A 12862-nucleotide genomic window follows, 5' to 3' on the forward strand; every position below is an offset into this window, starting at 1 on the left:
AATTGCTCAGGAGTTGGACAAAAGAACAGCACCAACACATAAGGACAAAAATTGGAAAGGCTGAGGCACAAAGCAAGTTATACCCAGCAAGGGACATAAAAGGCTTCAAGAAGTGGCTTTTTAAATACACTAGGACCAAGAGAAAGAGGAAGGAAAGCGGTCCTCTACTCAGCAGATACTCCAATCTTAAAAACAAGGGGGAAGGAACAAAAGCCAAGACAGGGAAAGAAGGGGTTAAAGATTATTTTGAGAGATTCGATGTATTCAAGTCCGCAGGGCGTGATCAAATTCATCTGAGGATACTTAAGGACCAAGCTGAAGCAATTATATTCAAGAACTCCTGGAGGACAGGTGAGGTCCCAGAGGACTGGGGAAGGGCAAACATAGTACTTAACTTTAAAAAGGGGAACAAAGAGGACACAGAGAATAATGCACCAGTCAGTCTAACTTTGACGCCTGCAAAGATACTGGAACAGATTATTAAACAATCAATTTGTAAGCACCCCAAGGATAATGGGGTTATACGGAATAGCCGGTATGGATTTGTCAAGAACAAATCATGCCAAACCAACCTAATTTCCTTCTTGACAGGGTTAGTGGCCTAATGGATGGGGTGGAGGCAGTAGATGCAATATATCTTGATTTTAAGTAAGGCATTTGACATGCTCCCAAGTGACATTCTCATAAGCAAAGTAAGGAAATGTAGCCTAGATGAAATTACTATAAAGTGAGTGCACAACTGGTTGAAAGACTGAACCCAAAGAACAGTTATCAGTGGTTTGCTACAAACTGGAAGGACTTATCTAGCAGGATCTCATGGAGTCAGTCCTGGATCTGGTTCTGTTCAATATTTTCATTAATAACTTGGATAATGGAGTGTAGAGTATGTTTATAAAATCAACAGATGATGCCAAGATGGGAGGGGATGCAAGTGCTTTGGAGGATAGGGTTAGAATTCAAAACAACTTTGATAAATTGGAGACCTGGTCGGAAACTGACAAGATGAAATTCAATACAGACAGGGGCAAAGCACTGCTCTTGGGAAGGAAAAATCAAATGCACGACTACAAAATGGGGACTCACCAGCTAGACAGGAGTACCACTGACCAGGAGCCAGAGGTTATACCAGATCACAAACTGAACATGAGTCAACAATGTGATGCAGTTGCAAAAAAAACCTACAGGCTGAACCTCTCTAGTTCGGCACCCTCGGGACCTGACTGCTGCTGAACCAGAGAATTTGCCAAACTACCAGAGGTCAGTATTGTCTAGCAGCAGCATCAACACTTCCACTGCTTACTGGGCTCTTAGAAGACATTTAGGGGTACATTTGAGCTAAGTAACAGCACAGAACCCTGAGAGCCAGGACTACTGGCTGTAAACAAACTTTATGGGACAACAGGAGACTCGGCCATACCCATGATAAGTGGACAGCTGGCTAACTAAAATCATGCTGGACCATTGATGTTTCTGGACTAGAAAGGTTCAACCTGTAATATCATTCGGGGGGGTGTTAACAGGAGTGATGTATGCGAGACCTAGGAGGTAACTGCTTTGCCCTGGGGAGAACTTGGCTGCAATGCTGCATCTGGTTCTGGGTGCCACACTTCAGCAAAGATGTGGACAAACTAGAGAATCCAGAGGAAAGCAAGAAAAATTATAAAAGCTTTAGAAATCCTGACCGGTGAGGGGGGAAAAAAAAAAAAAAAAAAAAGAGCCTGTTTAGACCTGAGAAAAGACAACCAAGAGACTGAGAGGGGCCCTGCTAACAGTCTTCCAATATGTTATGGGCTGCTACAAAGGATGGGTATCAAGTGTTCTCCATGGACATTGAAGGTAGGACAAGACACAATGGGCATAATCTGCAGCAAAGGACACTTAGGCCAGATACAAGGGAAAACTTTCAGACTCTAAGGGTAACGAGGCCCTGGGACTGGCTTCCAGGGGAGCTTGGCCTCCCCATTCTTGGAGTTTTTCAGAACAAGATGGACCAAACCCTGTCAGAGATGGGATAGGTTGACTTGGTTGTGGCTCAATGGACCAGATAACCTCCCAAGGTACCTTTCAGCCCCATACAGCTATGATTTTATAAATGCATAATGGCTCCTTTCAGTTTTGTTAGGTTACAGGAGTCTCTGCTGTTTGAGCTGCCAGGAATAGCCCTGACACACCTCCCCAACCTGCACTGCACTTAGAAAGCGCTTTCCACCTCAGCTTCTACTGTGTGCCCATTGGATCAGTCTGGCCCGCCCTCACTCGGCTAACAGGGAGCAGAGCGCTACTCTGCTGTGTCAATTACCCTTGCCTCCCTCTGGCTCTGTGCAGAAAGGCAGCGGGGAAGCACTGAGGCGAAGGCAAAGCCGAGCAGAATATTGATTCAGTAAAGCAGACGGGATGGATGGCTCAACTCACCAACTGCCCCTGCAGTTCACAGTCGTTCTGCTTTGTGCTTCTGTGGTCAGAACGCAAGTAAGGAGCCAGGGGTCCTGAATCCCAGCACTGCTCTAACCCACTAACCCTGCTCAACAGGTAAGAAAAGAACCTCAGAGTCCTGGCTCCCAGCCCAGCCCCCATCCACTGGGCCATGCGGCCTCCCACGCCAAATCTCTGTGGTCCTGCTGAGCCAGCCGTGGCCATATCTAGGGAGGCTGCACTCATGCCCAACCCCTCCAGGGCTCTGATGTGTGGCGCAGCAGCAGATCCCTTCAGAGACTTGACCAGCACAAGCACACTCAGGTCAGTGGCCAGGACTCAGCCTGCAGGACTGAGGGGGATCACACATGATGCTGCTAGGGTGGGGGTAGAGTAGGGAGGGCTGAGAGCACATTGGGGACAGTGGCGGCTGGGATAGGGCCCAGAGTCTAATCCCACTCACTACTCGAGCCTGGATTTCCTGCACTAACTCCACTCTCCATTCTCCTCCCACAAGTGGAGGGAAACCCGCAAGTCCTGGCCACCTTCAGCCAAGTCCCGGATGCTCTTGCTGGCTCAGGGAGAGGAACAGGATCCCATGACTAGAGCAGGAAGCTGGGAGTCAGGAGTTCTGGCTTCTGTTCCCTGTCACTGCCCTGCAGTGTGACTGTGGCAAGTCCCTCCCCACTTGGTACCTGTGTTTCCCTCCCGCTCTTCATCCACGAGATTATAAACCAGGAGGGGAGGGGGGACAAGGTACAGTCCTTCACATATCTGAACAGTGGCAGACAGGGCCTGCAGCCTTCACTATAATATTATATCCTACCGCTAGTTAATAATTAAGAGACAGCTGCAGATGCGCAAGTCTCCCCCTTAATCCCCCGGGCTTTTCAAGCAGAGCTGTAGCCGGCTGTGTGTGAGATGGAACAGAAACTACTAGCAGACACCGACCTGGCAGCGCTGCGCTCCACGCCAAGGATGCTGGTCAAGGCAGAGAGCTGAGTAATCTGCCGAGCCAGCCAACCTTAACAGACCCAGGCCGCAGGGAGTCTAAGCCAGCTGGATCACATCCCAAATTCGCCCAGATCAGCTCTGATCACTCCCACTGGGCCTATAAGTCCCAGCTCCCAGACTGTCTGCTCTCACCCACCCAATCAGACTCCGGACCCGCAGCGAGACACGGAACCCAGGAGTCCTGCGCGGAGCATGCTGAGGGGAGCGGGGGGCCTATTCTGAACCCAGCAGAAGCGGGAGGGGATGTTAAATTAGCAGAAGTCACGACAACCTGGTGGGTGGATCACGCTGCTGAGAGAAGAGATGCAAGGGCATTCCAGCACTCGATGAATCCTAGCACAGAGCGCGGTGCTGCGGAAAGCCCTCGTTCCAGCAAGCTGCCACGCAGGTGGACGAAGGGGTGCCGTGTGCTCAGTGCAAGCGGTGCACCCATGCCTGTTTGAGTCTGCAGCGAGCCTGAGCCAACTGCTCTGAGAGGTGGGGGATGTGTCCAGGTGCCACTGATGCAGGAAAGCAGCCTGAACCGGTAGAGAGCATGACAAGGGAAGAAACACTGCATGGCACTCGGAAATCAGCGGAGAGAGCAAGGACAGCCCTGTGGTCAGGTGCTCTAGCCTGTGTTTTGGGAGATCTTGGTTTAAGTGCTTTTCCCACCTATGCCCAGCTGGCCAGATGTAGCGTGGGTTTGGGGAGTGGGGGATTTTGCCTTCCTCTGAGGTCTCAGGGGTTAACCACCACTGGAGACGGGATACCAGGTGGGTGAGCTAGGCCTACAGAGTCCTCTCTCTAGGTCAGGGGTGGGCAGTTTAATTCATGAATTTCAGAAGAGGTCACGGGCTGCCCCAGAAGAGGCAGGGCCAGGACACTTTGCATGCTCCCTGGCTCATAGACCCTGATTGGCCAGGGGATGGGGGAGCACGTAAGTCTTTGCCCCCCCATCTCCCCCGGAACACACAGCACCTAGAGCAGCGGTGGGCAAAAGGGCTTCCGTGGGCCGGATTTGGCCCACCAAGTAGGTGGATCCGGCCCACAGAGGCCCTGCCGCTCCCCTGCCCTCAGGTCAATTAGGGCCTGGGGGCGGGGGGAGTTTCCTCGGCTCTGTCTCCACTTAAAAGCACCACGCACTCCTGACAAGGCTGGAGGAGGCTTCATATACTCCCCCATCCCCAGGCTAATCAGCGCCTGGGGGCAGGGGAACGTGCAAAGTTTCCTCTGCCCTGGTCCCACCCTGTGAGAAGCACTTGGCACTTAGAAGTGCCACGTGCTCCTGGCAGGGTGGGAGAAGACTTTGCATGCTCCCCTGCCCCCAGGCCCTGATTAGCCTGGGGGTGGGGGATCATGGGAAGTCTCCTCCTGGCCAGGGGCATGGACACCTAGGGGAAAGGCAGGGGGCGGGTGGGCAAAAGCGCTCCCCCCTCTTCCCCAGACCAATCATGGTCTGGGGGTGGGGAACCCAGAAGTATTCCAACCCCGCCCCTTCGGCTCAAGGCCCCGCCCCTTCCAGTGCGGCCTGGGGCCACTTCAGAAATTTTTTAAGTGACCCCCGGCAAAAAATTATTGCCCACCCCTGACCTAGAGGGAACCGCCAGCTGTTTTGAACAGCTGGTGGGTCTTTCTAGGTGCCATGCACTCCTGGCAGTGGGAAGAGACTTTGTGCACTCCCCTGTTCCCAGGTTTCAATTGGCCTGGGGGTGGGGGAACGGCAGGGCAGGCCATGGACTGGATTCAAGAGCATGGCAGGCTGGATCCAGCCTGTGGAGGCTGTCTTGGCCCACTCCCGCTCTAGGTGCCTGACTAATGGGTCTTGCTCTGGGTCCAGCTGATCACCAGACTGGGGTTCGAGAAGGAATTTTCTCCAAGTCAGATTGGCAGGGACCTTGGGAGAGTTTTCACCTCCCCCTGCAGCATAGGGCCTGGGTCACCTGCTGGGATCAGCTTGGCATGGCTCATTGCAGCAATTCCCTGCCAGTGCAGGGGTGTCAGGACCCCTGGGTCTCTCCTGGTCCCTGCCTGGGGCTCACAATAGGCTAGATTCCTGAGGGCCGAAATGCTTTGGTTTAAACTACAGGATTGGGGCTTTGTACTGGGGGAATAGCCTCAGACAGAGAAGAGGTCAGGCAGGGTCATCTATTGATCCCTTCTCACCTTACCCTCTGAAATTCCCTGATCTATCACAGACTCACTGGGAGACTTTGGACTCACCATCCAGCCCCTCTCTGCCTCAGTTTTCCCATCTGCAAAATGGGGGTATGTCTACACTACAGCGCTAGTTCGAACTAACTTAGTTCGAATTAGTTAATTCGAACTAAGCTAGTTCGAACTAACGCATCTAGAACTAAAAACTAGTTCGAACTAGCGTTTTGCTAGTTCGAACTAGCAAGTCCACATTGAGTGGACTCTGAACAGGGCTTAAGGATGGCCGGAAGCAGTGCCGGCAGGGCATAAAAGGAGGACTTAGAGCATGGAGATGCTGTCTCAGGCTAGCCGAGGGCTGCGCTTAAAGGGTCCCGACCCCCACCCCGGACACACAGTTCTAAGGGGTGCCCCGCTTGCAAAGAAGTTCTGGCTTGGAGTGCCCTGAGTGCCCACACTGGGCACATCACACCACTCGGCCATCAGCCCGGCTGCACTTGCCGCAGGCTGCCATCTGGGGAGAGGGAGTAATTGGGGGGCTGCAGGAGAGCTTCCACCCCCAGAAGCCCGCAGAGCCAGCCCAGTCCTCCCCATCGGGGGCTCGTACCCCATTCCTCCCTCACCTCCTTCCACTTACCCTTCCTTAGCCCCCCTTCTTATTGATGTACAAAATAAAGATAACGTTTCTTCCAACATTGACTCTGTCTTTATTGGAAAAAAACTGGGGGAGACTGGGAAAAGGAGGTGGGAGAGGGGAAGAGAAAGGCTGGGAGAGGGGAGGGCAACTAACATGATCAGGGGTTGGGAACAGGTCCCAGATGAAGAAAGGCTACAGAGACTGGGACTGTTCAGCTTAGAAAAGAGGAGACGGAGGGGGGACAGGATAGAGGTCTCTAAAAGCAGGGGTTGGGTGGAGAGGGTGCATTCAGAAAAGTTCTTCCTGAGTTCCCATAAAGAAGGACTAGAGGACACCAAAGGAAAGGAATGGGTAGCAGGCTTGAAACTAGTAAGAGAAAGTTGTTGTTCTTGACAAAGCAAATAGTTAACCTGTGGAACTCCTTGCTGCAGGAGGCTGTGAAGGCTACAACTAGAACAGAGTTTAAAGGGAAGTGAGATAAAGTGATGGAGGTTGGGTCCATGGAGTCCTATTAGCCAGAGGGTAGGAGTGGTGTCCCTGCCCAAAGTTTGTGGAAGGCTGGAGAGGGATGGCACGAGACAAATGGCTTGGTCATTGTCTTCGGTCCATCCCCTCCAGGGTCCCTAGGGTTGGCCGCTGTTGGCAGACAGGCTACTGGGCTAGATGGACCTTTGGTCTGACCCAGTACGGCCATTGTAAGCTCAGGGCTCAGGGTCGGGGGTCTCAGTGGACCCCCTTGATTTTCATGCACACCTGGTCCTGGGTGGCCAGGCTGGCAGCTCTCCTGCCCTAGACGGCCACTTTCCTGTGCCTAGTGCGGAGATCGTGGACGAGGTCCACGATGTCCGCACTAGCCCAGGAAGGTGCCCGCCTCTTGCGGTCCAGGGCAAGCTCCCGGGAGCCGCCAGCCTGGTCCCGGCAAGAGGGGGTGGGCTGGGGGGCATCGGGTGGGTGGCTCTGTGCCGTGCCAGGTGCAGGGTCTGCTAGCTGGGTGCTGGCAGGCTTGCACCTGGCACGGGCACCGTAGCCAGCCCGTGCCCCTTTAAGGGGTCCGGGGCCGGGAGGGGGGCATAGAGTTTCCCTGGTGTTGGCCAGAGTGGCCACCAGGGAAACCTGGGGAGGGCTAGCCTCCCACTAGTTCGAACTAAAGGGCTACACAGCCCTTAGTTCGAACTAGCTAGTTCGAACTAGGCGTTAGTCCTCGTAAAATGAGGTTTACCTAGTTCGAACTAAGCGCTCCGCTAGTTCGATTCAAATTCGAACTAGCGGAGCGCTAGTGTAGCACCTATTAAAGTTAGTTCGAACTAACGTCCGTTAGTTCGAACTAACTTTGTAGTGTAGACATACCCTGGGGGATCAGCCACCCTTCCCTATCTTCCACAGTGTGGGAGCATAATGGCCTTATAGACAGAGATGCTCAGACACTGTGGAAACAGATGTCCAGGTGAGCATTTACACAGGGCGGGGGGAGGTTATAAATAAACCTGGCCACTGCTCTGCCTAGAAGACTCAGGCTCCATGATACAGGGCCCCTTGTAATAAGTGGCTGCATCTGAAAAGCTCTGGGAATTGATGAAAGCAGGAAATTGAAACCACTGGCCCAGGGAGCAGCAAGCTAGACTCCAAGTGGGAGGCAGCGGTGTGTCCGGAGGAGCAGCCGAGCAGGGCGGCTAATGAGGCATGGAAAGCTATGAGTGAGTCTGGTCAGAGTGGGATCCCTGAAAGCCCGGCAGGGTTGGACTTAGACAAGGCCACATTCCCCGCACAATGAATTCAAGTGCTGGGGCAAAGGGGGAGGTTAGAGATATCTGGGCCCCCTGTTGAGCAGGGTCTTGAGTGACAGGCCATTCAGAGACCAAAACGAAGGGAGGCAGCAGACAGAGCACTGGCAGACAGAGGCAGAACTTCTGGGTTCTGTTCCTATTCTGCCACTGACTTTCAGTAGGGCCCTTCCCCTCTCTGTGTCTCAGTTTCCTCTCTCCTGCTCTAAGGCAGGGACCAGCTCTCATTTTGTGTCTGTGCTGCACCCGGATCAACGGGGTCCTGAGATCTGTAGGGATCCAGGCAGGACCCAGCACAATGGGAGAGACACTGCTACCAAAAGACAATCAAACTAGAGCAACAGAGCTGGTTGGGAAAGAAATTGGAATTCCAGTCAACATAGTGTCCTGAAGGAGGCCGACAAGCTGGAACTTCCTAATGTCGTGCAGCGGAGTTCCGTAATCGTTTCTTCTGAAAACACCAAGACACTCCCACAGCCAGATGCTCTGGCATTTTACACTGCAGATCAGCCCCCTAGGCCCTGGCTTCCGAGCTCCCTGCCAGGGGGGCCACCAAACACCCAGCTGCGCGAAGAGGAAAAGAGGAAGATTTCTGTCAAAAGTTTGAATGACACTGACGCGTGCTCCTGAAATGCGGTGAATTTGACACATCAGCCTTTTTGTCACTGCAGCAAACTTACAGTCTCGTCCGATTGCCACAGAAAGCAATGGAGGCGAGTAACCATTGCACCAAACTGTCAAGGGCTGCAGTGGATTCTCCAGCTTTTTTGTCTCCAAATCCAGACTGGCTACCTTCCTGGAGGATGACTTAGTTCAATAGAACTGACTGGGCTCAAAACAAGGAGAGCTGAGTGAATTTTTAGAACATAAGAATGGCCATACTGGGTCAGACCAATGGTCCATCCAGTCCAGTTTCCTGTCTGCTGACAGTGGCCAATACCAGATGCCAGAAAGGGAGGAGACGCAACAGGTAATCCTCACATGATCCCTCCCCTGTCACCTACCTCCGGAGAAACAGAGGTTAGGGACACTATTCCTACCCATCCTGGCTAATAGGGTTCTGGTCCGTATTCTACGGGAAGCCAGTCTAGATGGCCCATGGTTTCTCCTGGCCTTAAAAATCTGTGACTTTTATTACCCTTTATTTGGCTGTGGTGAGGCCACACCTTGACTGTGTCTAGACTGCATCCCTTTTTCGTAAAAGGGATGCAAATTAGACATATCGCAATTGCAAATGAAGCAGGGATTTAAATCTCCCCTGCTTCATTAGCATAAAAATGGCTGCCGCTTTTTTCCGGCAATGAAGTGGGGGAGATTTAAATCCCTGCTTCATTTGCAATTGTGATATGTCTAATTTGCATCCCTTTTACGAAAAAGGGATGCAGTCTAGACACAGCCCTGGAGTATTGTGTCCAGTTCTGGGCCCCCCACTATAGAAAGGATGTGGACGCATTGGAGAGGGTCCAAAGGAGGGCGACCAAAATGATTAGGGGGCTTGAGCACATGACCTATGAGTACAGACTGTAGGATTTGGGTTTGTTTAGTCTGCAGAAGAGAAGAGTGAGGGGGATTTGACAGCAGCCTTCAACTTCCTGAAGGGAGGTTCTAAAGAGAATGGAGAAAGGCTGTTCACAGTAGTGACAGATGGCAGAACAAGGAGCAATGCTCTCAGGTTGCAGTGGGAGAGGTCTAGGTTGGATATTAGGAAAAACTATTTCACTAGGAAGGTGGTGAAGCACTGGAATGGGTTCCCTAGGGAGGTGGTGGAATCTCCATCCCTAGAGCTTTTTAAGTCTTTGCTTGACAAAGCCCTGGCTGGGTTGATTTAGCTGGGATTGGTCCTGCCTTGGGCAGGGGGCTGGACGTGATGACCTCCTGAGATCTCTTCCAGTTCTATGATTCTACTGTTTTCCAGTCACAGATCGGCTTAAACCTTGGAGTAGGAGTTTTGCCTCCAAAATTAGCTACTTGCATTAACTATAGTAACACTAGATGTTCTCAAGATCCCTAGAAATGAATCCACCCCCTCTTGGAATCACACCAAGTTCTTCACCTCCTGTGGCAATGAGTCCCATCCACTCATTCCAGGCTATGTAATAAAGTCATTTCTTTTGATGAGCCTCATTTGCTGTCCCCTTGCCCTTGGGTTGGGGGACAAAGGTGCCTGGTCGCCTGTCACTTTCCCAGTTGTTATAATACAGATTCTAAACATGTTCCCTCAAATTCGTCTCCTCTCTAATGTGAGCAAACCCCATCCAGACAAGCATTTCTCCCAGGAATTTTACTTGGTCTTTAATAATTCAGTTGCCATGCTCTGCACCCTGTGATTGTCGATCCATACCGCACCAAGAGCATACGCGCCCCGAGAGCCAAGTGATGTGCCTGCCACCGCCCCCCTGGGGGAATCCAAGGGACCCCCCCCAACACGCACACAGCCCTACCCAGCCAACCCTGGGGTAAGGGCCTACCCCACTCCTACAAAACAAATTCCCAGCACCCACACCATGACCCTGTTGACACCCCTATTCCCAGCACACTGAACACACACTCATGCTCAGGCAGAGTCTAGCCCCCTCCCGTCCCCCTGCCTTTCTACTCTGCAGCCCAGTCACAAGAGTGGAATCAACGGGGGCTCTCACAGCCCCTCCTCTCCTGCTTCCAGCTGGCGGGGGAGGTGGGGTGTATCAGCGCCAGACTCTTTCGCAGCGATCCCTAGCTGTTAGTTTGAGTGGCAAGAGCAGTTGCGTGGTTAGGAAGGGAATGGGGAGCCTGAACAGCCGAACGCCCACGCCCGGGGTTTGAATGGAGCAGCCTGTCATGCAGGCGTAACACAAGTGCTTCTGTTTATCACCAGCGCCCCAGAGAATCGAGCACAATGCCAGGGAATGTGAACAGCCAAGTAGGAAACTGGCAGGCTGGAGGCTTCAGCATGTGAGATCAACAGCCACGGATAGAACCCTGGAGTCCTGATTCTCAGCCCCCCCTTGAACTCCCCCCCCAGGGTCTAACTCGCTAGCTCCCACTCCCATCCCAGAGCTGGCGATAGAACCCAGGGGTGCTGGCTCCAACCTCTAACCACTAGACCTCATTGCTAGCTTCCATGGATCAGGCACAGAAGTGGGCTTAAACACATGCTTGCCAGTGGATTCAAATCTGACCCCAGACTGAGCGTCACACACAGTGCTATGGGTAACGCCCCCTCCACCTCTAACACACACAGCGCCCCTTTGCTTTCTCCTCCTCCCACATGCACCCCGAGGCTGCTGAGAGCACCTGTCACTCAGGGAAAATGTTTTCCCAGGGAGCCTTTTTAGAAAGGAAAACGGGGTTTCCTCACACACAGAGAATTCCCACAGAACATTTCCACCAGCCTCCGAATTGTTGATTTTTCTTTGAACACTGAAAACTGAACATCATGGGGCCAAACACTGCCTAGCGTTTGGAAGTTCCTAGCGGGAGATGTTAAGGTTCTGGGGAAAACGTCCTGGATTTTCAGCAGCTTTCAGCCCAAACTGTTCCCTTCCAAATTTTCCAGGTCTGGGATGAAAATTTTAGTTTTTTGATGTCAAGTCAAAATGTCCTCCAACAAAGAGCAGACCCACACTCGGCCCTTCCCCAGCATGGTGCTGAACTGGGCCTGTATGGTCCCGCAGCAACACGGCACGATGTCCTACCTCGATGCGGCCAGTATCGGGCTGGAAGCCACGGGAGGGGTCCTCAGTGGTGACGCGGCACTGGATGGCACAGCCATTGATGCGTACATTGTCCTGTTTCAGGCCCAGCTCTTCCAGGCTCTTCCCCTCTGCGATATGGATCTGGGCATGCACCAGGTCCACGCTGCCAAGAGAGTAGAAGACGGGAGCTGGGGTTAACTTTCAGCTGACTGCAGGACTGCCAGTGTCTGCCAGAACCGTTCCCAGCAACCCGACCTCCTCTGCAGAGCCCAGGTGTCACTGAACAACCCTCAAATGGGGCACCTAATCCCTATGGCCTGTTATCTCATAGAGAGCCCCCATAATGGCTCACATCACCTGCCACACTTCTCCTCCATTATCCCCCAGTGTCCTCACAGGGCTGGAGAGCTGCAGGTGCATTGGGTCTCCGAACACTCCAGGCTAACACCCTTTGGGATCACATAGGGTTTTCTACCCCCCATTGCAAAGCCCTCTGCAAGCACAGGTCAGGATTGGTAGCCTCATTATTACTACACAAAGGGGAAATGGAGGCATAAAGTGACAGGACAGTCCCCTCCCTCCTCATTTTCCCCTCTCATCCTTTGACTATTGGTCTTCAGAGTAAGGACCATCTCCCACTGCGTGCCTGTGCACTGCGCAGCATGTGTTAGGCACTGAGCCTAACACAATGCCCCCTGACAATCTCAGTGCCTCTGGATGCTACTGGAATGGCACCTAGAATCATGACAAGTTAAGCCAGTGTTTAAATGCTGTGTTGAACAGCAAAGGGATTACTCAAGCAGGTACTTAACTACAAGCATTTTTTGAAAGGCCAGTAGCAATCTAAATCCTATGGACTTTGTCGGATTGGGGCAATGAATGTCCTTTTAGGGCCTTGATGTGTTTTGCTGAACTGGGCCCACATCGCTGGAATTGTAGCCAGTAATTCTGCCAGTGATGCACGAGACCGGACTAAATCCAGCTCGTGGACACCAGCCAGTCTGATTCTGAATACACTTGAGCGGAGAGCTCAGAAGACAGGGAGCTGGTTTTACAATAGGCCCAGTGAGCCAAGTTCAAGCATTTAAAGTACTGAGTTGAGTCTCCCTCCCCTGGGGAGGGGAGAAAAGAAATCACGTTTGGTTTAAACGATCAAGAGAGCTTGAAAAAAAAAAAAAAACACAAGCCCAACAAACGTGGGGGGTTTATAT

General features: G+C 52.4%; 1 protein-coding gene across 14 annotated transcripts in view; it reads right to left on the reverse strand.

Annotated features, from left to right (window-relative positions):
• PC (pyruvate carboxylase) overlaps positions 1 to 12862 on the reverse strand; it is a 238139-nt gene that overhangs the window by 74792 nt on the left and 150485 nt on the right. For all 14 annotated transcript variants that reach the window (XM_075939017.1, XM_075939025.1, XM_075939016.1 and 11 more), the window contains one exon: positions 11652 to 11814. In XM_075939017.1, coding sequence (XP_075795132.1) covers positions 11652 to 11814 — 163 coding nt within the window. The remainder of the gene's footprint in view (positions 1 to 11651; positions 11815 to 12862) is intronic.

Source organism: Pelodiscus sinensis, chromosome 11 (assembly GCF_049634645.1).
Source record: "Pelodiscus sinensis isolate JC-2024 chromosome 11, ASM4963464v1, whole genome shotgun sequence".
Taxonomy (NCBI): Eukaryota; Metazoa; Chordata; order Testudines; family Trionychidae; genus Pelodiscus; species Pelodiscus sinensis.